General features: G+C 38.5%; 1 protein-coding gene across 3 annotated transcripts in view; it reads right to left on the bottom strand.

Moving 5' to 3' along the window:
* map7b (microtubule-associated protein 7b) overlaps positions 1-22,264 on the bottom strand; it is a 45,276-nt gene that overhangs the window by 12,839 nt on the left and 10,173 nt on the right. For 2 of the 3 annotated variants that reach the window (XM_041805546.1, XM_041805547.1), the window contains exons 2-7: positions 8,973-9,134; positions 8,804-8,881; positions 8,014-8,177; positions 2,583-2,700; positions 1,528-1,638; positions 86-181 (exon numbers count right to left, since the gene is read on the bottom strand). In XM_041805546.1, the coding sequence (XP_041661480.1) occupies positions 86-181; positions 1,528-1,638; positions 2,583-2,700; positions 8,014-8,177; positions 8,804-8,881; positions 8,973-9,134 (729 nt within the window). The remainder of the gene's footprint in view (positions 1-85; positions 182-1,527; positions 1,639-2,582; positions 2,701-8,013; positions 8,178-8,803; positions 8,882-8,972; positions 9,135-22,264) is intronic. The other variant, XM_041805548.1, reaches the window with a different exon arrangement.

Genomic DNA, 22,264 nt, shown 5'->3' with positions numbered 1-22,264 from the left:
CCAGCCCAGGAATTTTGTTGCTTTGTGGCAAAGTGTCCAATATATAATCTGAGGCATAAAACTGCAGAAAGTTCCCATAAGACACCTGTGTTTTTCTGCTGGGGCGTCTTTCCTTGGTGTAGGTGGTGTTTGGACTGAGTTTTGCTAATAACAGGAGAGGAGGCTGTTCTCATGTGTAAGCCTGTCAGCAACATATAAACATTACGAAATTAATCATCTAATTCACAATTAATTAGCACTTCAACACTTTCAATACTTTAACGAGTAATCTGTCAGTCTTGGAACTATGCTGGACAGTAAGAGCAATACCACCCCCCTATTTGTACCAATATGAAAAAGATACAACTAATTAATGGACTAAAATGCATCTTGCTTATTTCAGTAAGTGAGAAACAAAATTGACCTTCTAGCACCTATTGGTATAAGGGATTTGTTAATTGCATCCCACAAGTTAGAGCAACAATACATAGCTTACTGATATTTTTTCCCACCCCTACTAACAAGTGCACAACAAGTGGGAATTGATGGGATTACTTTATGGGATAAATTATTTAAACACCGTTTAAATGAATGAAAAGCATGCTTTAGAGGTCCTAGGAGAGATGTCCCTCTGTTTTCAGCTGTTATGCTAGGTTAATCTAGGCCAGTGATCATCAACTGGAGGCCCAGGGGTCAAATCAGGCCCCCCATGGCTTCCCATCCAGCCCTCGGAGGATAAAAAAATTCAGAAAATTTGAGACAGAAGAAATATGGCATGCTATTGTTGAGCATTGTTGTTTGAAAGTGCAATTTTTCTTTCTGAGAATATACACAAAAGATCTGTTTCCTGCATGTGTATTTGACCAATTATGGCACAGCTTATTAGCATCAAACCCAGTGATAGACATCAAGTGGGCTCCAGAAAAATGTAGGTATAATATCTCAATCGCCCCCTTGTGGCTGGCTTCAATACAGGTGATAATTATATAAGAGGTGTTAAGTAGACATGTCCATTCATTTTTTAAAGAAATAGTATTTTTACAAGAATATGTTAATTCTAGAAAAATATTGATTTTAGATTATTTTATTTCACTGCTGGCCCCCACAGTGTCTGTCAAGAAAAAGCTGGCCCTTGTGTAAATGCAGTTGATGACCCCTGATCTAGGCTGTTTGCTAAAATAAATAATAAAATAATGTGAAATAAAATACTGATTTATAGTCATATTACTGTCACAGTGCTATCAAATCTAATGGAGTAAAACACAGAAAACAACAAAAAGCCATTACATTTTCATGACAGTTTTGCATACAACACACACAAATGACATGCAACAGTTTGACTTTGTAATTAAAATATTGTTTATACTGATTTTATTGTCACAATACTGTCGACATCACGTTGAGCAAATAAAATAAGACATCAACAAGCCATTAGACTGTCATGACAGTTCAGCTGACAACAAACACAAATGACATGCAGACAAGTCAGCGACACAAGTGGATCCTGTAATGAATAGTTTTGGTGTTCATATGTGTTGTATGCATTACCTCTGTCTGGTGAGTGTAAAAGTGTAGCAGAGGAGGAGGATAGACGCTTGGAAATGATAGGGTCCGTATGTTTGGATAAATTCATTGTGGACACCGACCGCCTGTCAGCATCTAGAAACACAGAAGACACAGGATAACAAAAACAAACATGCTTTCATTGAAAAGGAGGAATTGCTGGAGGTAGCATTCTCTTCTATTCTAGTCTATTTTGGTTAAATCGGGTTATAAAAACTACCAACAAGTCACTAAAGGGGAAAGTAATACCTAGAAGATGAATTAGTGCTAAATGAATCTAAAATGGTTTCAAAGAATTAACCTGTATCTTGGGATATTATGGACTTACAGACTTGATTGCTACATGGAACACTAATCGTGCCATCCACAATGGCCTACATTCACACTAATGCCAGTGAGCTAAAACGGTGCTGTACATGTATGACACTAAAGCCAGAGGTCTAACACTGGCTGGCTAATTGACAGTTTTATCATATTCACATTTAGAGGTCATTCCGTATCTGCGGTAGAGACTGAAAGCACCCTGCATGTGCTCTAGTCCAGCAAGGTCGAGTGGACAGAGGAAAATCGACTCAACAAAACCTGGACGAGGAAGGGGGGAAGGGACAGTGGCAGAGAAACAGAGAGCACAGAGGAGGAAGAGAAAGATCCAGAGGTAACAAGAGAGAGAGAGTTGAGCGAGAGAGGTTGAGTTGAGAATAAGGGAGAGAGAGAGAGAGGGAGAGGCAGAGCAGGGTGTGAGTCAGCAGTAACAACAGAGGGAATGGGGATCTGAAAAGTTCAAATGCAAACATGGCAGAACAATATTGACACGCAGAGGCAGGCAGACATATTTACACAAGAGACGCTCTGTCAGACATCAGGGACATGAGATATCAATAGTGTTCAATACACCTGAAAGCACTGATACATTCACCTGTTTAAGCGTTTCAACAATACAACAAAAAGAAGGCTCTAAGGCAACATAGAGTGTCTGAACGTGCTGTGATGACTGCGTGAGAATAGTGTGCGTGTCTTCAGTGTGTAGTTTGTGAAAGTACCGGTTGGTGTGCTGGTAGTGTTTTGGTGCAGAGCCCCTCCCCAAGACCATCGGTTAGTCTTCTGTCTGGTTCTCTGGCTCCTTTCCAAGGTCCGCCGAATCACCGCCTCATGGCGAGCCTTCAGTAACAAAAACAATGTACAGTATGTGATAATACAGTCACACCATCTCTAAAAACACAGTACCAGTAGCAGCAGGACTGAGGAACGTTTTCATTTGAATCTGCACTGGCTGTGACATATATTGTACGAAAAAATACAGGATCTCATGGTCTTCGTTTGTAGGATCTCTATTACCGTCTGTCCCGAGGGTCAGGACTGAGCTTGGGAAGAAGGCTTTCAAGTTTGCGCACCCTCTAGCTGGAACGTCCTACGGAAAGATTTGAAACTTTGTGAACTGTGCTCACTGGATGCTTTTAAATGGATCCTACTGATTTGGAGGCAGATGCATCTGTCTGCAGATGCTTTGTCAGATGTATGATGTTTTGAATCCTGAAGGTAGTTCTCATGTATCCTTGTTGTTTTGAGTTGTGATATGTGTATTTGTGTCTGTTGTAATTATGTAACTGTGTTGCTGCCTGTCTTGGCCAGGACGCTCTTGGAAAAGAGATTTTTAATCTCAACAAGTCTGTTCTCGGTTAAATAAAGGTTAAATAAAATAAAATAAATATATAAATAGATGTTAGTCTGAAAGCATCTTACAGTTAAAATCAGAGCAATGATTATGCTTTTGTCAAGATGAAGAAAAGGCATCTTTATGTCTCTAATTTTCGAAGAATTTGTGATGGCCAGGGAGTGAAGATGTTGTCTCTTGTGTAGGTATGTTTTGTTTGCAATTACCATTCTAGCTCAACAGAAGTTTAAAGGGTTAAAAGTGCAATGGGTATCTATCTCCTCTATCATTCAACCAAAACATGCAGAAACAGAAGGGGGACACAAAGAACCTTGACCTATCTTATCTCTAGTTTTTCCTACATCTCTCCTGACTAAACGCAAGTCGAAAATAAGAATACCATAATAAAAACCTCTTTCATGTGTAAGAAATTTGTGTTACATGCATAAAAGCTTATCAAAAAGGTATTGTTTGTGTCTTATTTACTTTATTTGCAGCATAATGCCTTTGATTAACATCAGATTTACAGTGTCCAATAGATATGTGATAAAAGTAGACCTCCAGGTCCCAGATAGACAAATGTTTGATTCTTTTTTGCCCTAAAGGAAAATAAGAAATTACAAAGTCATTGACTTGCAGAGCTCCAGAATCATCAATATTGCACATTTATTTTCACCAATAGTTCTTAGATTTTAATAATTCATCTTATACGCATCATCATGGCTGCAGTAAGACATGACAAGATGTTTGCTTTAGAGCAGGGTGCCTTGATTGACAGATGTCTGAGCCTATCAAATTCAGTCTTTTGTGTGTTGTACAACTGAGTAGATAGAGCTGGCAATAAAGTTCAAATTCCACCTGAGAGTAACAGGGCATAAAGCATGTAAATGGTTCACTAGAAACCAACACCTGCTATATCAAATAGAGATTTTGTTAGTGAAACAAGCATTATAAATGAAGGTGGGTTATATTCTCTACGTCTGACTTAGCTACAACTGACGTCTAGGCTCAACTTTACACCCACTGCTCCAAGCCTCACTTAAAACAGTCATAACTACACCGAGTCTTATTACTTCTAACTTCTATCGACATATCAACAGAAGATTTGGATATCACCAACCAAAAGCAAAGAAATCATAATTTCTTTGTAGAGATAAATATAAAATCTCTTATAGGCTGGCATGCTGTTGTCTGACAAACACCAAGTGTCTCTCAGAGTGTTTTAAAAGGCCCCTGGTCCATGTCATGCTCTGCTGTCTTGAATCTAGGAGTCTTTTCAAACAAAACAGCATCCCACACAAGGTGTCTTTACTAAACAGTGTATCACAGTTTTATTTTGGGGGATTTCTGTGCCTTTATTAGACAGGGGAGGACAGCGGACAGAGTCGGAAACAGGGTGAAGAGTGGGGGAGAGACATGCGGTGAAGGGTCGGATTCGAACCCGGGCCACCTGTGTACATGGGGATCGCCTTTAACCACTAGGCCACCTGCTCCCCAGTGTATCACAGTTTTATTTAAATGGATGCTTGTGACATACTAAGAGAAAAGTTTTTAAAATGTCAGTGCCTGCTCTTACACAGTGCTCTGTGTTTCTATCTGACACCTCTCATATGGAGGACAAATTTGCTGTTTATTCAAACAGACCTCATCTGCTAAAATGAACTTTTCTATGGGTTCACTGCCTGAGTAATATTCTATCACAGGTGACTCTGTCCTACTTGTCTTCATGCCTTTTTGTTGATAAATCTGTTAATGTTTTTAAACTTATACCTGCTTCATCCTAGGCATCAAAGTTACATCCAGGTGGAATTCAAACATTTCTCAAACCCAGCTGGTGCACAGGGTATGACTTTAAATCTAATATTACGTTGTGCCCAGGTGTACGAGCTGGTGCACTTGTCTGTGGCTGGAGAAAAACTTTGTTGCAGTGTAATTTTATAGGCCGACTGCATTGCCAGTCACTATGTACTTGGCACATCAACATTAAGAATAAAATCAAACATAGCACAAAGACTGTCCCCATGACAGTGAACAGGACAAGTGACAGATAACAGTTGGATGGACCTAGACTGTCAGCATGAACCAAACTATGTCACCTTGTCCGCTGCAGCTGACAGTAAAGGCCAATTCCCGCGAGATGGAAGTCACTCTACTATGTCATCATGTGTTTGGAATGGGACAGGAAAAAAAAAAACATACGAAACCATTATGAACATCTATAAAAATTCATATGCAGTTTTTATGTTCATTTGGTCCATTTTTAGTAGAAAATGTACAGAAGCACTGGGTATTGACCACACTTGGCAGCCACTTTGCTTGTAGTTTTCTTAAAGTGAGCCAACACTGCAACACAAGTCAAACTAAGTACCCGTCCCACACCCCAAACAGCACTGCGGCAGCCAGCTTTTTTTTTCAACTATTCAGGTGAGCGGGATAGGATCTGAGTTAAAAAAAAATGGGGAGTTGGATGGGAGCGGGAGTTATTATGCTGGGAGTGGGATGGGAAAGGAATGAAAATCCTCTCCTGTGTCACCCTCTACTGACCAGTCATTCTCCTCCGCTCAAGGTAGCCATGATAAGAGGCCCCAAACTTTTGAAGTCCAGTTAAGGTGGCCTTACACCTAACGACTTTTTCGCCAACAAAATTCCAAAGTCAGAGTGAAGTCATGGGAGTCTTGCTAAAGTTGCAGCTTGCTCCTGTGATCTCAGTTGTTAGGTATAAGGTGGTCATAAGACTTTGGTTTAGCAGTTTCAGTACACAACAAAGCTATGTAGACTGATTAACACCAACTGCTATAACAAAACACAACATGATCATGTCAACCAATCTCACTCACAGATGATCAGTATCTGGGGCATCCCTACTATTATCTCATTTATAAGGTTGAGAAGTATGTGCAGATGCATCTCAAAAAATGTAAATATCATTTAGTGTTCATCTTTTCCCATAATTTAGTGCAAAAAAGTCCAACGTAAAGTGAAATATTTAAATATTTGTTGTTTGAATCTTGATGATTACGGCTTACAGCTCACAAAAATTAAATAATACTCCAAAATATTACAATATTGTGGAGCAGTTAAATTTCTTGTCAGATATCTTAGTCCTGAAAAGAGCTCTAATCAGCCAGTTTACTCAAAACACCAGCAAAGGTCTCCCGAGCCTTTATTCTGTCACTCTCGTACAGAACCACACATGGGGAAGACCACAATCTTCCCAGAGGACAATCATTGACGCCCCCCACAAGGAGCACAAGGCGCAGAAGGTTGTTATTGAAAGAGCAGGCTGTTCTGTGAGAAGCAAATTTAAGGAAAGTTTACTGGAAGGGTGCTTGAAGTCCAGTGTTTCCAGCTTCTACAGTCAGTGATGGTGTGAGGTAGCAAATCATCTGCTGGTACTGGCCAACTGTGTTTTATCAAGTCCAGAGTTGATGCTATCAGACGTCTGCCAGAAGATTTTAGAGCATTTCATGCTTTTATCTGCTGGGAATCTTTAAGGAGATAATGATTTCATTTCCAGCAGGACTTTCAACCTTCTAATTCCAAAACTACCAGAAACTGGTTTGGTGGCCATGGTATTGCTGTGCTTGACTGGCCTACCAACTTGCCTGACCTGAACTCCATAGAGCAGTATTTCTCAACTGGCTTTGTGCCAGGACCCACTACCACCTCCTAAACGTCAAATCACAGCCCTAATTTCTTAAATTTTCCAATCACAAACACATGTTTTCAATTTACTATGGTGCAGTTTGGACTTGGGAATGAACAAACAATGCAAAAAGACAAAGAAATAGACTCATTTCCTTAAGATGAAAGCACGTCATAGACCAGGGACGGACAAGTTTGGTTACTGAGAGGGCCACCTAGTTTTTATCCCAAATAGTTACAAATTGTAAAATACTCTCAATAAAACAACTGTAATTACTTTTAATCAAAAAAGTAACAAAGACATAGCTTTCATCATGCAAATTTAAATAGTAATGCTTACTTTATTTAGCTTAACAAAGAATTTAAACCAGTATAATGTGTTTTTTATAGTGCAATAAGCAAAAGGTTAATGGTTATGTAGTATTTTAACTTGCATCTAGGTAATTATACAAATGCATTAAAATGATGCATACATTTTTTTAAACAGTTGAGGATAATTGTATCTCTAATTCTACAAACAAACTCGTAATCAAAGATAAATAATGAGATGTGTGAATTTTTCATGTTTTCATGGCAGACTGCATCACACTTTCATCATTTTTTTTACAATTCCAGTATATCTGAAAGTAACCCGACGCCCACACCGAGTGAGGTGAAGGACTCCAGTGGTCCACCACTGTTATAGACTTTCGCCACATTTTTTTCATACACACATCTGAGACCCACTGAAAATGGGGTTGTAACCCACTTTTGGGTCCTGACCCACCTGGGCAGAGCCACATACTGATTGTATTGTAGCAGTAACTAATGAAAAAGGAGCCCTTGCAAAGTATTAAGTGCATACATTAAAAACTATTTTCCAGAGGGTCAACGTTTCTGTATTATCAGTCTTATTTTCAATTGGTGTTTTGTAATATTCTAATATTTTGATACTGCTTTTTTATCACAAGCTCTAAGCTGCAAGCATCCAGATCAAAACAAAAAAAGTCTGGATTATATTTCACTTTGTGTGCACTGGATCTAGAAGTTTCACTTTTTGAATTAAAACAAGTGGAAAAAAGAAACTTTTTCATGAAATTCTAATTTTTTGAGATGCACCTGTAGTAAAGATGCAAATGTTTGTGTTTATTAGCCTTATGCACAGGTTTATGTAGGCAGAGCCTTGTGTGTCAGACCTTGTCTTCCTCCATTTTCTGCCGTCGTTTCTCCTCCACGGCCGCTCGTCTCTTATCCTCCTTTATCCTTTGCTCCTCCAACTTTCTCCTCCTCTCCTCCAGGTGCTTCTCATAGTGCTGTCTGGCCCTCTCTTCACGGGCCTGCCACTGAGCTTCCTTTGCAGCTGAGGTATAGCACACAGACATAATGATAATGATTTGATGCACATGTATTTCTGTATTTGCATTTGTTCTCATGCTTAAAAGAAAAGTTAAAAGAGAGCACAAACACATGCTAGATGGACACACACACAGACACAAGCTTAAAGCAGCAGTGTGATGGGTCAGCTGTAGATCATGTGACTTGGTTTTAGCGTTCAACACAAGGTAAATCCCTCAGCCCCTCTGCTGGGGCCAGAGGTATTGCTACAATGTGATAATGTGAACACAAACACACTTCAGTGATGAAACATACAAAGACTGTTAGTCTATAAGAACCATCTGTTGTGGTATGCCACTCACAAAAACTACAAAAAGGCATTAACATTCAAAACAGTAGCCCCCTTTAACCCTGTCCCATGGCCTGACCTATTATGCAACACCAGTGCCATGGAAACGGGGGTGCCTGGCTTCAGCCTCGACTTTTATGTAACAACCAGAAAAACAGGCGCTTCACCACAGCTACCAACTGAGTTCAGCCATGATATGTTGGAGTGAAGACAATAAAGAAAGTGAAACAAACACTTAAACCCTGTTACATATTTCCAACTATGATAAAGTTTATATACACACAAAGCTAAAGAATACACACCATTCTGTTTCTCACGCTCCCCACGGCGCTCACGGGCTAACCTCTGCCTCTCATCAATCTTGTTAAAGAGCAAGGAATCTGCAAGTAAAACAGCAGAGTGAACGACTGATTAAGACTTTCTGTGTTGTTTTGTTCTTTAATGTGAACATCAATTCCCTTTGAGACTTGCCTGTTTTGGTGGTGACAGTATTGGGACTGGTTGTGGTGCGAGTCAGGGTAGGGGTGGTGTTGGGGGTCAGGGTGGGAGTGTATCCTTGCCCAGAGCCCGCAGAGCTGGGGCGATTGGCTGAAGATGGTCTCCCATCCTCCGACTGATACTGGGAGAATGACGCTGGAAAGAAAGACAGAAAAGAAATGTGTCAACAGCAAAAATCTTCAAAAACAAAATACAGCAATGAAATCATCTGTAAAGTTGAACTGAACATAAACTTCTGGTTGTGCCTTTGTTGCCGGTGCATTTTTGAGGATTTTCCTATGCATTGCACAAATAATATGCAAGAATCTGGCAAAAGTCTACAGTCCCAATCTTGCTGGGAGAATTGCTATCAGTATTGTTATTGACACACACAGTATGAGAAGAACTGTTATGTCTGCCATTAACTTATCACTCTCTCACTGGAGTTGCCAGAAAAATTGCACTATAAATGCTTTTTTTCTAAGTTATCTTTGGTCTGGTGAATATGGTGAGTATGGTGAGTTTGACTTTGGTTAGGTTTCATGCTGGTAACCAACTCAGTCACAGCTTTGGCATTTGCTAAACAAACTTCACAAAAAGAGCATCCATCCTTGTGATTACCATTTGCAAGATACCATTTGTGATTGTAAATGGTAAATGGACTTGAGCTTGTATAGCATTTTCTAGTCTTCTGACTACTCAAAGCACTTTTACATCGCAGGTCAAACCCACCCATTTATACCTACTCACTCACTGATGGCAAAGGTTGCTCATCGGTAAGCTAATCCCATCAAACACATCTGTACACATTTACATGCCACTGATGAAGCACTGGGAACAGATTGGGGTTAAGTGTCTTGCCACATCAACCTGTCACTGCAGGCTGGGAGCTGGTAATCAAACACACAATACCTACCGCTTGTGAGACAACTGACTCTATCTATTGAGACACAATTGGCCCAGTCGATGAAAACTAACAATGGTGAAGACGGTATCACACAAGCTGAAGTAAAATTTAAAAATTACTAGTTATAAAATGTAAAATATACCAACTTAAGGTTGACTGATATTAACCTTTTAGGGCTGATATTGATACAGATTGTAAGTAGTGCATGAGGCCATGGACCGATGGATTTTGTGCATTTGCTATGACAAACAAAATGTACTCAAGTTGATAAAAGTAACACTGCATGTTAATTAATGAAGGATAATAAACAATGCAGCACTGGCTCTGTCAGCTTTACGAAACAGCACAGTGCTACAATCACAGCAGGAAACAGGAAGTGATGTCTTACACTCCCTGCGTCAGTGCCAACCAGGCCTCAGTGTTTATTGGCTGGTAGTTGTGTGGCATCAAGCCAGTCACAAAGTGTTATGGGTAGGACACTAGGTGAGACTATACAGACTCAAAACAAAGCTAGAGGGGAAGTCACAGCTTGGAGTGGAGTAGCACAGATTTTGATCAATTTTATCAACTATTGGTCAAATAAAATGCCAATTCTGATTATTATCAAATATAAAACCACAATATTAATACTTGTCCCTTAATACCAATTTTAATGAAACCATCATGTTTTCTCTCACTCAGTTCAGTTTAAAGCAACATTCAGAACGTCTGCAGTGTGCTCTGACAGGAAGCAAAATGGGGTAAAACAATTTATACCCCGCTCCCTGTATTCCCAAACCAGTTGCAGTCCTAAGCCAAGAGCAAAGCTATTGATTAATGACACTATCAGACTCAGGGTGACTCAGTGCCTTCTGTTTGCCTCATGGATACAGACACATAGCTTATCTTACACACAAACAGATGAGCCTGCTCTAAAATGACACGTGCATAAATGCCATCAGTGTATATTATGAGCATTTTTGGACCATTTCTTTGAATGTGTATAAAATTTCAAGAAATGTTCATTACTGCAATGCAAACTGAGTTCTCAATTACTCCTTTAAGCACAAATATAGTGAAGAGTGAGAATTAGATCTCCACTGAGATTAATCTGTCCCAGAAATTTAAAGACTAAATTAAATCCCTCCCTCCTGACTGCCTGAAATAGCACAAGCTACCCACCCTACTCTACATCCTTCCACATGGTTTCCTTATCACTTGGCTTTATTGACATGTTAGCTCAGTCAGGTAATCAATGGCGCTGTTGAGGAGAGTAGCAAAGTGCAAGTTTCATAGACTGTGAACTTTCTTAAGCCTTGATGGACAGGCTCAAGGGCAGTTTGCATTTTAATGTTACATTCAAAACTAAACCTCCATCATTACTTTTTTTGCATATTCACATATATGTCTAAATGTCAGCCAAACAGAAACAAAAGCATGTTACATTCAGAAACCATGTGTTTTTTTCTCTACAAATATAAACTAAGTTAATAGAAATGAAGCAGCAGTCCTTCAATGAGTTCTTCTTTCTAAAACATAGAAATGTATGTTCAAAGTAACAGGCATAACAACTGAACCATTTTCTTTGTTTTCAAATGCTTGAATGACCTTTATCACAAGGGAAGATGTTTGCTCAGTCACTGAGAGTTGTATGAGGTATGAGAAGAGGTTTTTTCAGTTCTGTGCAGTTTTAGTTTACCGGACCTGTGTGCCTCATTAAACTACAAAAATCATTTTCACTTATTTGTTGACCTCAAGGCTTCAGATGTCTCATGTTGTGGAAAATGTCCAAAAAGTCTAAACTGTAAATGCTGTTTCCACTGTGGCACATTGAGATACTTATTGGTTTTGCCTTTGACAAAGACATGAGGTCATAGCTGCAGAGGTATTGCATGTCACGCTCTCTGTGTAGAATATCTACAGAGGTGCATGCACAGCACTAACAGGTCTGCCTCAGGTGCACCAGCCTTGTTAATAATGGCTATTGTTGTAACAGGAAAGACTGGGTTGGGATGGGACAAAATGATGTTCCTTCCCTTGAATTCGTGTTTCATAAACAAAAGATTATGAGAGGAGTATACTGTGCTGCAATACAAACACTAGAAATGTGTGAACGGCTTTCAGGGCTAGGGCATTCAAATATTTGTCACGTGGCTCTTCATATTGCAACTGAAGATCAAATTAACACATTTTTATGTAAAAGGAAATTTTTTTTTTACAAAATAAAGGGCTCATTTTGGTGATTTATTTGACTAAAAGTATGATCAGGTGGACTTTTGACTACCTGCTCTGTCTATTCCACTGTAAAGTGGGCCATTTCACAGTGAGCCAGAAGTCACAGGCTGAGGGAACATCCCTGAAAAGAGCTGAAGTAAAAAAACAGTTCCCTTCTCTAGAAACCTAGCACAGACACACCGAGATACACAAGAGGGGGACTAGTCAGGAGAAATAATTAGTTATAACACCCCATGATGAAAGATACACTACTGATGATGCGTCCCATAATTTACATCCATCCATATCTGAGATGCACCTCCCATGACGCTCTCAACATCAAGGAACCACCAGCAGGACTCTCAATCACATCAAGGCAACACTCACATAAGTGTATACCATTTATTCGCACAATGGACAGTTTAACATCACGTCCCATGTTTCTTGATTCTTCATTCATAAAAATAGATAGGAATGCACCATGTTATCAGTATAATATCAGTACCAACAGACAGGAATTCTTCTGCCAATATCTAACATCAACATTGGCAAAGTGTGCAAATGCAGAAAAATGCTTCACTTTTATACTGATGCATGAAGTTTGTGGAGTTTTACCTTTTTAAGCAGAACCAAAAGACCTACCTCAGCTGAAAGTTGTCTTTTTTTTCTTATTATTCTAGAAATACACTGACTGTGAAAATTAGGGCCAATCAAGTCAACGCAAATACTGATTTTTTTTTCACAACTTCTTTTGGTGTTGGACTCCTAGTAAGCCAACATTTCCTCTCGTATTTGACAGTGAAACCAGATCAGAGTTTGTCTAACTTGTCACTTTTGTCCTGTAAAAAAATCGATTCTATGATTTAACAGCTAGAGGAACTGATATAATTTAGTCGTTTGGACAGCAATGCTCTAAACTTTTCATTTATATTTGAGAGAACTACCTCATGTGCAGTTAAAACAACAAGTTTGTATTCCATGGCTACTGTTCAATGTTTTTCAATAAAATAAGAATGGGACATTGAAGGTGTATGCTGTCAGTTATAAAAAAAAAAAAATCAGTATCGGCCAAAAGCAGAATCGGCAGGTCAGGCTTTTTTAAAAAACGGTGATCGGCCAGAAAATTGCAATCCTAGTCGTAACATCCTAGATATTAGGGTAGGGAATCACTAGGGGCCCAACGATACGATATTATCATAATACTTGGGTAGCGATTCAATATTATCGTGATTTTAAACATTTTCCATTACACTGAATATTGCTATACTATATATTGTGATATAATGTGATGTAGACCATTTTTCAACTGTTCAGCTGATTTAGCATTACCCTTGCCCTCATGATTCTTGTATTTCTGCAGTATTTTATTTTCAAATTGCAATCCTTGCAAATTCCATGTGTCATGTCTATCTCATTCATGCCCTGCTTGCACTCCCAATGTCCTTTCCCTGGTGCTGACATATTTGTTGTATTAACTTTCTCCGGCTCTACAACCCTTATGAATTGTTTTTTTTCTTTTACTAACAATACCACCCTCTTTGCTAAACTTTGAATGACTTACTTTTAAGAATCTTTAAAATGTATCAGTCCAACTAGAATCTGCAAATGCCAACTGGTAGTTTTAAGTATTTATTTATTTTTTAATACCACTCTGTTCCACTTTATTTTAGTATTTTTAAGTAAATTTAAATCATAAAGTTAAATATTATAATAACACATGATGATTAGGCTACTTGTTTGTGTGCACTTAAACTTCATTTCCTTACTGTACAAATCAGGGCCTGGACCCCCAGACCTAAAAGTCTAGAGTCACCCCTGCTCTGAAACTGATGAACTCACATTACGTGCATTATGTTAACAATCAGCTGCAGGGCAGACAGGGCTGATAGTGGGACACAGAGGGCAACAGAAACAATGTAGAATAAAAGGGAAACTAAGCTTTGACCAAGGTAAAATTTAGACAACTTTTATTTCTCTCTCATCAATCTGATCCACAGAGATGATGCTGCTGCTGCTGCTGTGTGTCTCTGTCTGCTTCATACCAATTTAAACATTTCATACTGAGACTGACAAACACCAGAGACAAACTTAGAAAGAATGAAAGGTAGCGCTTAAAGTTTCTGCATTGTCTGATCATTAATATTATATCTTTTCTGCTGAGATGAGCTCACTAATACAGTACGGAGTGCACCGTGGTCCTCTCCATTAAAGCCCATCGGTCACTATGCTCTCTCCCTCTGGTGCAAACATTAACAAATAATCATCCAGATCATCAAAACTGGGAATTTCTCTAAAACAAATGTTGAAATGTTCGGCACAATAAATCCTATTTTTACATTATAATAGCGGTATGGTGTCACGCGCTCATGTGACTCAATTATAACACTGAAGAATGGATGTGAATAAAGGCCATATCTGTACCATAAGCTTAAATAATTCAGACATATATCTTTCAAAGATGTCATTTGGGTACAGCAGAAGAAAAATAAACAGGTGTGACTTCTTGTATCAAAGACTCCTCCAATATTCATCCTCTCGCACCGCATCAGAGACAACTCATGAAGGTAATAATATAAGACGCACGTGAGCCGAGCGGAGACACTGCTTGGCAGTGAAATTACTTAATAAAGTTCCTGCTCTGCTGAACTAAAATATGTGTTGAACTACATGAATTACTAAGTCCAAAATCTTTGTGTCCTTCATTTGGACTGGTGGGCTAGCATTGAAGTGGTGCAACACTGAAACACAGCACCAAAATCTTTGTTTTGATTTGGTTGGGTAGGTTGGGTCAGTCACGTTTGCACTGGACTTCGGGAACCATCCTTAACAGTTCGTTGTTAGTTGGTGTGCCTGCCTTCATTGAAAGTTAACAACCTGCTATTTGCTGCGTTTTTCTTTACTGTGAGGTAAATTTCCCAAATTTATCCACCTCTGTGGACTACGGGCCATTTAAAGTATCATAATGGAGATTTGTACCAGAAAACAGTAAATGGAATCCCCAACTTCTTTACAGTCTTCGCAAAACTGGTTGAAGGATCATATCCTGATCCATGTCTTTCTTTGTCTTTCTTCACTCCCTCCCCCCATATTTCCTCTTCAGCTATGCCATCTAATAAAAACATAACAAAAAATTATTATTATTATTATCATTATTATTATTATTGTTATGAAACAATAATAATCTTGAAATAAAAGAAATTGTATGCACCAAATGTGTCGTGCAAAAATCTTACAACGTCTATCCCCAAAAATAAACAGTAAAAAACAGCATTTAGATTTTGAGTGTTTTACTAAAATATTCTAGTTGACTACTCCTACAGAAACTGTCTGCAAATGACTGGTGAGAAATTTGTGTCTGTGCAAGAGGATGTAGTGACATGATTCACCAAGAAAAAGAGTGTAGCATAACACAGCTGAAAAGCAAGGATGTCCGGTGTGCATTAAAACATTATACAGTACAGCAGGCAATAAAAACATGATGGACAGTTATCAGTCTAATATTTTACCATAGTATTTTGAACGACAAACAGATGTCTCTTCTTATCATTGTGCAAACAGGATATCACACTATATTCTAAGATAAACCACAGGTGTCATTTATGGACATCAAATGACAACAGACGTGTGTTTGACATCTCACTTTAGACGCTACAGCCCTTCCAGCTGTGCTCTACTATAAATGTGTCTCTCAGCTTGACTTGAAGTGAGCCACCAAAGAAGGCAAAACCAGTTTCCCAGAATGCACCCACCAAAAATAAGGAGGGAAAAAAACAAATAATGAAGCTCAGCTATTGCAGAGGTCAGCTAAGATCATCGTCACCCTCTTGGTAAGAGTATTAGATGAGGCTGAGTGCACATCAGGCAGCACAGTTTAAATTTGGATGAACCTCTAACCAAATTAAGCCTTATTAATAGAGGTTTAAGTTTTCATTTAATAAATGCTTTACATGCATGATAAGTCACTGGCCAGTGGTAAATGAAACTTCACCATCATGTTCTCATATTTTACATCAGCTATTTCACTTAGTCCTGATTTTAGTCCTCAACTCCTGCCCCAAAGAAATAATGGCTAACTCTGCAACTCCATCACCAGCTTCATGTAGTCAAAATGACATGTTTAAAACCAAAAACCAGGGATTGTAATTGAGAATTGGCAGAAAAATACAGTAATATATTGTCCCAGGTGTATACAAAAATAGCCTCATGGCCTAGCACTTAGGTCACACCCCATGTACTCAGGGAGCCCAGGTTCAAGTCTGACCTGTGTCTCTATTATCCCTGTTTCCAGCTCTATCCTCCTCTCTGAAATAAAGGCATAAAAAGCCCAGAAATATATATTTAAAAACAAAAAATGTAAAAAAAAAATAGCCAGGGTATTCCTTTTATTAACCTGACACACCAGATAGAGGGTAAGTGTACCCATTAAGCCCACCAAAATCTAAGTTCATGAATTTTTCATAGATACTAAGCTGGTTTATAAACATGATCATTTGTTAAAATGAAGGATTAACCTCTCATTTGAAAGTATATTTATTTACATATAAATATTTTAAAGAACAAATTAATGATTTTTTATGAATAAAGGCAAAAGTCTGGCATGGGCTTAATTGGTACCAAAGTACCATTTAAGCCCATCTGTGTTCCAAATAAGCCCACAACCACATTTACTGACAGAAATTTAAAAATTTCTTATATTTTTTAGGAAGTAAACAATATTAATTCAGTAACATGTTACACATGTTAAACACAAATTATTTTTTTTAACTTGGATTTAATGTTTGGCTTGTAAAAAGGACCTCTACAAACATGACTAAGTAGGCCTAAAACTAATTTTTATTGGCTTCAGTATTTAACATTTCATTTAGCATTTTATATAAATTGACACAATTTGATTCAATATTGACAAAAAAAAATGTATTTGTTTTTGAAAGTATTAAATGACATTATAGTGCATCAACAATATCTTATTAAACTTGGATTTAATGTTTGGCTTGTAACAATGATGATTTTAGATCAGTTGCTGTAATTCTTCCTTTTTGTTGGTGTTTTTCTCACTGTAAACAAATTATTATGCAAAATTAACTGAGATAAAAATTCTTCTGGACAGTGTGTGATCTGTGATGTACTCGTGTTAATGAAGTTAGTGAGGTATAACAACATCCAACACAGGATTACAGTAAAAAAGTTATTAAATCTCAAAATTTCATTATTTCCTATTGAAACACATAAAAAATGGCTTAAATGGAACACACTGGGCTTAAATGGTTCTACAGTGACTACCAGGGAAATAAAGATAATATGTTCTCACCAAAATGAAACAAATGTATAAAGAAATGCCTGTAGTCTAAATATGCTGTAAAACTTGCCATCACAGTTATCCCTCTTTTGCCAAACTTTCTGAATTATCAAGGAATTCTTGTTCAAAGTTAGCTTACACTAGCTGTTTTTTGAGTCACTGTACCATTTACGCCCACCTTGGGAAAAAATACATTTTTTGAAAATACTGCAACCACCCAAACCCTTTTTGTGTCTTAATTTGAAGATTTATATAAAATTAATCAGAAAACACTTAATTGTGTACTTATCATTTTTAATCCTTAAAGGGATACTTCAACATTTTGGCAAATTCGTCCATTGCCACAATCCCTATAGTCTTGGTAATAGGTTCATTACCTTTAGTTGTCGGTGCAAGCTGCCGAGTTTGGACCTGCTGTGCCAACTCAATGTAAGCAGACGGTATTCCGGCTTTCCCTCATCAAACTCATCAAATACACAATCCAACAACAATCCAAGTACAATCCACGCTTGCCAAGACAAGCTTTCAGTGTGACCCTCAGTTCTCGTTTCAAAGAAAAATGTGGTCCAGTTGCTGATTTCCTACAGGGACATACACACGAGCTAACAACTAACGCAGCAGCAGCTATTACACACAACCAGTCACACAAAAACTAACCACCACCCTGTAAAGATCGCAAACTCATGCCAAAGCAGGTCTGCAGAAAAGTGAAAACATATATTCCATCATGAAAAGCCTTGTTTCACTCCTTATGTCATATAGAAATGTGGTCCAACTCTGATAAAAATGCTGTTATGTTGTGGCAGACATTGCAATCGATCCCCTCCAATGACGCCGACTGGCCTGTAGAGTGTGTTGAATGGCTATGTGGATTGGAGCTTTTCAAAATGGATTTGCCTGATGACAGACATGGAGTGTGGCAAATTCCTCTGCTTTGCAAGGTTTTCCTTTGATAGCCATTATGAAAAAGTCATCTATGTAATGCGTGTATGGCACACTGTTCATTGTAATATCATCTATGGTAATGTATAGTTTAAAAATGCTTTAATCTGTCTTTCCTGGGTACATCAGGAATGGGAAACTAAATGAAACACAAAGCAGGATGGAGCTTGCCATTGTTGCGCACATATCTAGCTGTTTCCTAGATTTTATTTAAAATACATGATTTAATCACCTTTTCAGGCAGAGCAGAGAAAAAATTCTGCCTAAGATCCAGTGGATATCAATAAAACATAGTGGACTCCATCAACTGTTCAATAAGCAAGCCGCCATTATGATCAAAAAGCAAAAGTGATGAAATAAATATTTATAGCCAAACTCATCTTACTTAAAGCATACAACTTTATATAATCAGAACTTGTCTGATGATAGTTACAGATATTAAAAAAAGAAACTCTTAAACTAGGGAGAGAGAAAAGAGAGCCCATGGGTTATTGTGTACAGAAGACAAGAGGAAAAAAGAGAGACAAATTTATTTAAAATGTGTGCATAATTTGCCCTTTCAAACATCATGAGTGCAAATGCACTGTCGCTGTCATTACACCTTTGCACTTCCCTGCATCAGTGGTTTCATATTCCATGACAGGGTGGCAGAAGCATGTAAGGCATATGTGAACAAACAGTACGTGATCCAAATGCACTTCTGTTCTTGCAAATGCATTAACATGCAAAGATTCTGCAAAATTTTACTCCCTGACTTCAGTAATACCCTAGTAAATAACCCTCCAGCAGATAGGCAGGGTTAATGATGTTTCTGTCATGCAACGACTGCATCAATCATCATGCACAAAATAAAGCCACTTCACATTCTGTTCTGCTCTGAAGTTTTTAATTACTCCTTAGTTGATTCAGTAATTAAGTCAGTAACACATGGCAGTGAAATACGTAGGAAAAAATGTAATTATTGCGTTAAATGCTATTTCTTTGCCCTGACACCCTTTGTGTCCAGTTGGGCATATATGACCAAGTAAGTCCTTAAGATTTCAAGGACAGCCTGCCAGATATTTTCTACAAAAATATCGGACTGCATAAGAGAAAATGGCTTCAAACAAGCACACACAGAGCTTGCTTCCCTGCTGGCCACTGAGGGGCAGATCCGTGCATAACACATTGCAGACGAAGCATAACAAGGTCAGAAATATCCCGCCTTGAGCTGGCAATATGTTGTCTCCTAAATCAATATCATACAGACTTTAGCGAAATAAACATGTACCTCGAGCTTTATTGTCATAGTTGTTTCCTTCTGCAGTATTTAGCAATCCTGATTATTTGTCACTGATGTCATTAAATAAACAAACGTCTAAAAGCAGTGAGAATATTTGTTTATGTGGAATAGACAGTCATTTGATCAGCTTTGCAAACACAGTGACGACATTTTATTCAGAGTCCAGTGTTGATTACCAGAGGCAGATGCACTTCAGTGATCCTTCAAACACCCTGATTACCTTTGGCCACAGGCGGAAAAGAAAAGGAAAAGAAAGCAGAAAATTCCCCAGACACAGGTGTTACAACATAAACCTGTATGCTTGTTCTTACATTGTTTTTAACATACCAGATTTGAACTGAAATCAAGACTTCAAGAGTGCTTCTGGACTTCAAATCCACATGGGATAAAGTTTTGTACCCTTTCCAATGCTTAAGAAGTACGAATGATAATTTGAAATAATTTAAGAGCATGGCCTGTACACGACGATGTCTTTGAAGCTAAAACTGAGTTTACAGATGACTCTCAGCCCGTGTAATATCACTACTCTCAATGTGTCAATGAAATGTGCATATGTCCTAAGATTAAACCACAAGTCATTACCTGGATTTTGGTTCATGATTCCAGAGGGTATCAATCCCAGGCTGGGATGTGTTAACCCCTGGCTAGCGTCCCACTTCGGCTAGTCAGATTCAAGGACTAGAATCAACGTTCTTATTTCCTGACAACATCCTACGCTGCAGATGATAAGCCTGAATCCAAAGTCCATTGTGCAGAAAGTGAGGCCAGGGAAAAAAGCAAAATTGGATAAAAAGAATAAAAAGGCAAAATAAAGAAATGGAGCAGCCAAAACAGAACTTTTTTAAGGAAATGGGCCATTGGGAAGTGAGAAAGCAAGAAGGGTCATCTATGGACGCCGTCAGTGTCGTTGAGGACTGACAGAGTGTGAGACAGGTTGTGGCGACTCTCCAACCCCCATCCTTTTGTCCATAATTCTGTGTGTATATTTGTGTGTGTAACAGAGACAGAGAGTGAGACATAGGGAGAGTGTGACTGTTTAATCTGCCCCTCCCTCCCCTAATACCAGTGTGTATGTCTGTGTGAGTGTGTGTGCACACACCCTCCCCACCCCCCATCTATCTGCATTCACTGGCGGTCAGATTAAATGGTCAGAGTTAGCGATTAATGCCGTGCTGACCGGGCCAGCGAGTGTAGCAGGCAAGCACGCTGTGTGGCTGCTACCTCCTCTACAGCCTTAGAGGATTAGCCACTGCTAATGCTAAGCTAAACGCTAAGCTCCAGCCAACAGAGAGGAAAAGGGGGCAGGGGTAGGAAGTCCTCCTTTTTGGCCCAAAGACCTGACAGGTATAAGAAGAGGGTAGTACTCAATTTGTTACACCTGGTGGGTACAAGTTGCAGCACAGATTAGAGCAGATATGAACAGTGCTGACGATGTTTAGAACCAATATTATGGCTATAAAAACCTGCCTATACCAGCTGTAAACACTGGACGTAAAAACAAATAAGTCAGTTGAGTTTTAGGTAGGACCAGCAAACATAAGTAAGCTGAAGTCTTTTTTTTTGTTCTGCCTTATTCCCTATACTTTCAAGTCTGTCTTGAGGACTAAAATAAGTTCACATATTCATCTTCAAATTGTAAATTGTGTGCTGTAAGGACTGAAGTTTACAAGCTTACACCGCTAACGTATCAATACTAAGCATCAGTTGGATGCCCAGTGCATCCGGCCCAGTGCTCTGATTTCTGAATCAGTATCGGGAAGGAAAAAATGGTATTGGAATATCCCTATTCTGAACTACATTCAAATATTGGTAATATCATATCTGCTAAAATTAATTTGCAAAAATTTACATGCATCCCTAGTAATTTTAAGGAAACTTGTCACCAATCTTAGATTCAAGTTTGCCTGAAAATGATATGAGACAACACTGTAGCAGGAAAGGGTTCACTACCTAACAAATGATGTTAAGTGCCATCCATTTTTTCTCCGAACACCTCAACATAATTTTCCCAACCATCACCAATTAAAAAGCCAAGTTCTCGCATCTCTAAAAGCAAAGTAGTTCTGAGTATGGCTCATAAATTAAAAAACAGGTTTGAGGTTGAGCTCACCCAAGCTGGCTCTTATGTAGCTATATGTTTGTGGTTTATGTAGCCTGATAAATTTACAATACATTTCTAAAAGTGCAGATTCACAATACGCAATTTCATATAAAAGGTATATCTCATACTACGCCGCACTTATGTGATGCTTTGTGATCATCCTCGGTGCAAAAGCTCAGACCATCCCTTCGCTTCCCCACTTGTCTTGGTCTGTTCTCTTCCATTATTTATGTTTTAGTGAGCTGAACATGGATGCTTTGCCAATGAGGAAACACAGAGCCTTTCTTTGATGAAAATCATGCCTCACACTAAAAATATACACTTATTTTAGTCAAAATAACCTAACTCTCTGTTATGTCTTTAATGTGATATAGCTGGTACAGACACTGATAATTAAAAAATTACACGGAGGCAGATAAACTCAGAGCTGAGAAAGACTGTTTAACCTGTACAACACTGAAATTACGAGGGGTGGGAAAAGAATCGATACAGCATAGTATCCCAATATTTTGTCTGGCGATATATCGCATCATCTTGTCCACCAAGTATCAATTTCTTAAAATTA

Source organism: Cheilinus undulatus, linkage group 14 (assembly GCF_018320785.1).
Source record: "Cheilinus undulatus linkage group 14, ASM1832078v1, whole genome shotgun sequence".
Lineage (NCBI taxonomy): Eukaryota > Metazoa > Chordata > Actinopteri > Labriformes > Labridae > Cheilinus > Cheilinus undulatus.
Note: the sequence above shows the minus strand (reverse complement) of the source record. Positions and strands in the feature narration are given on the sequence as shown.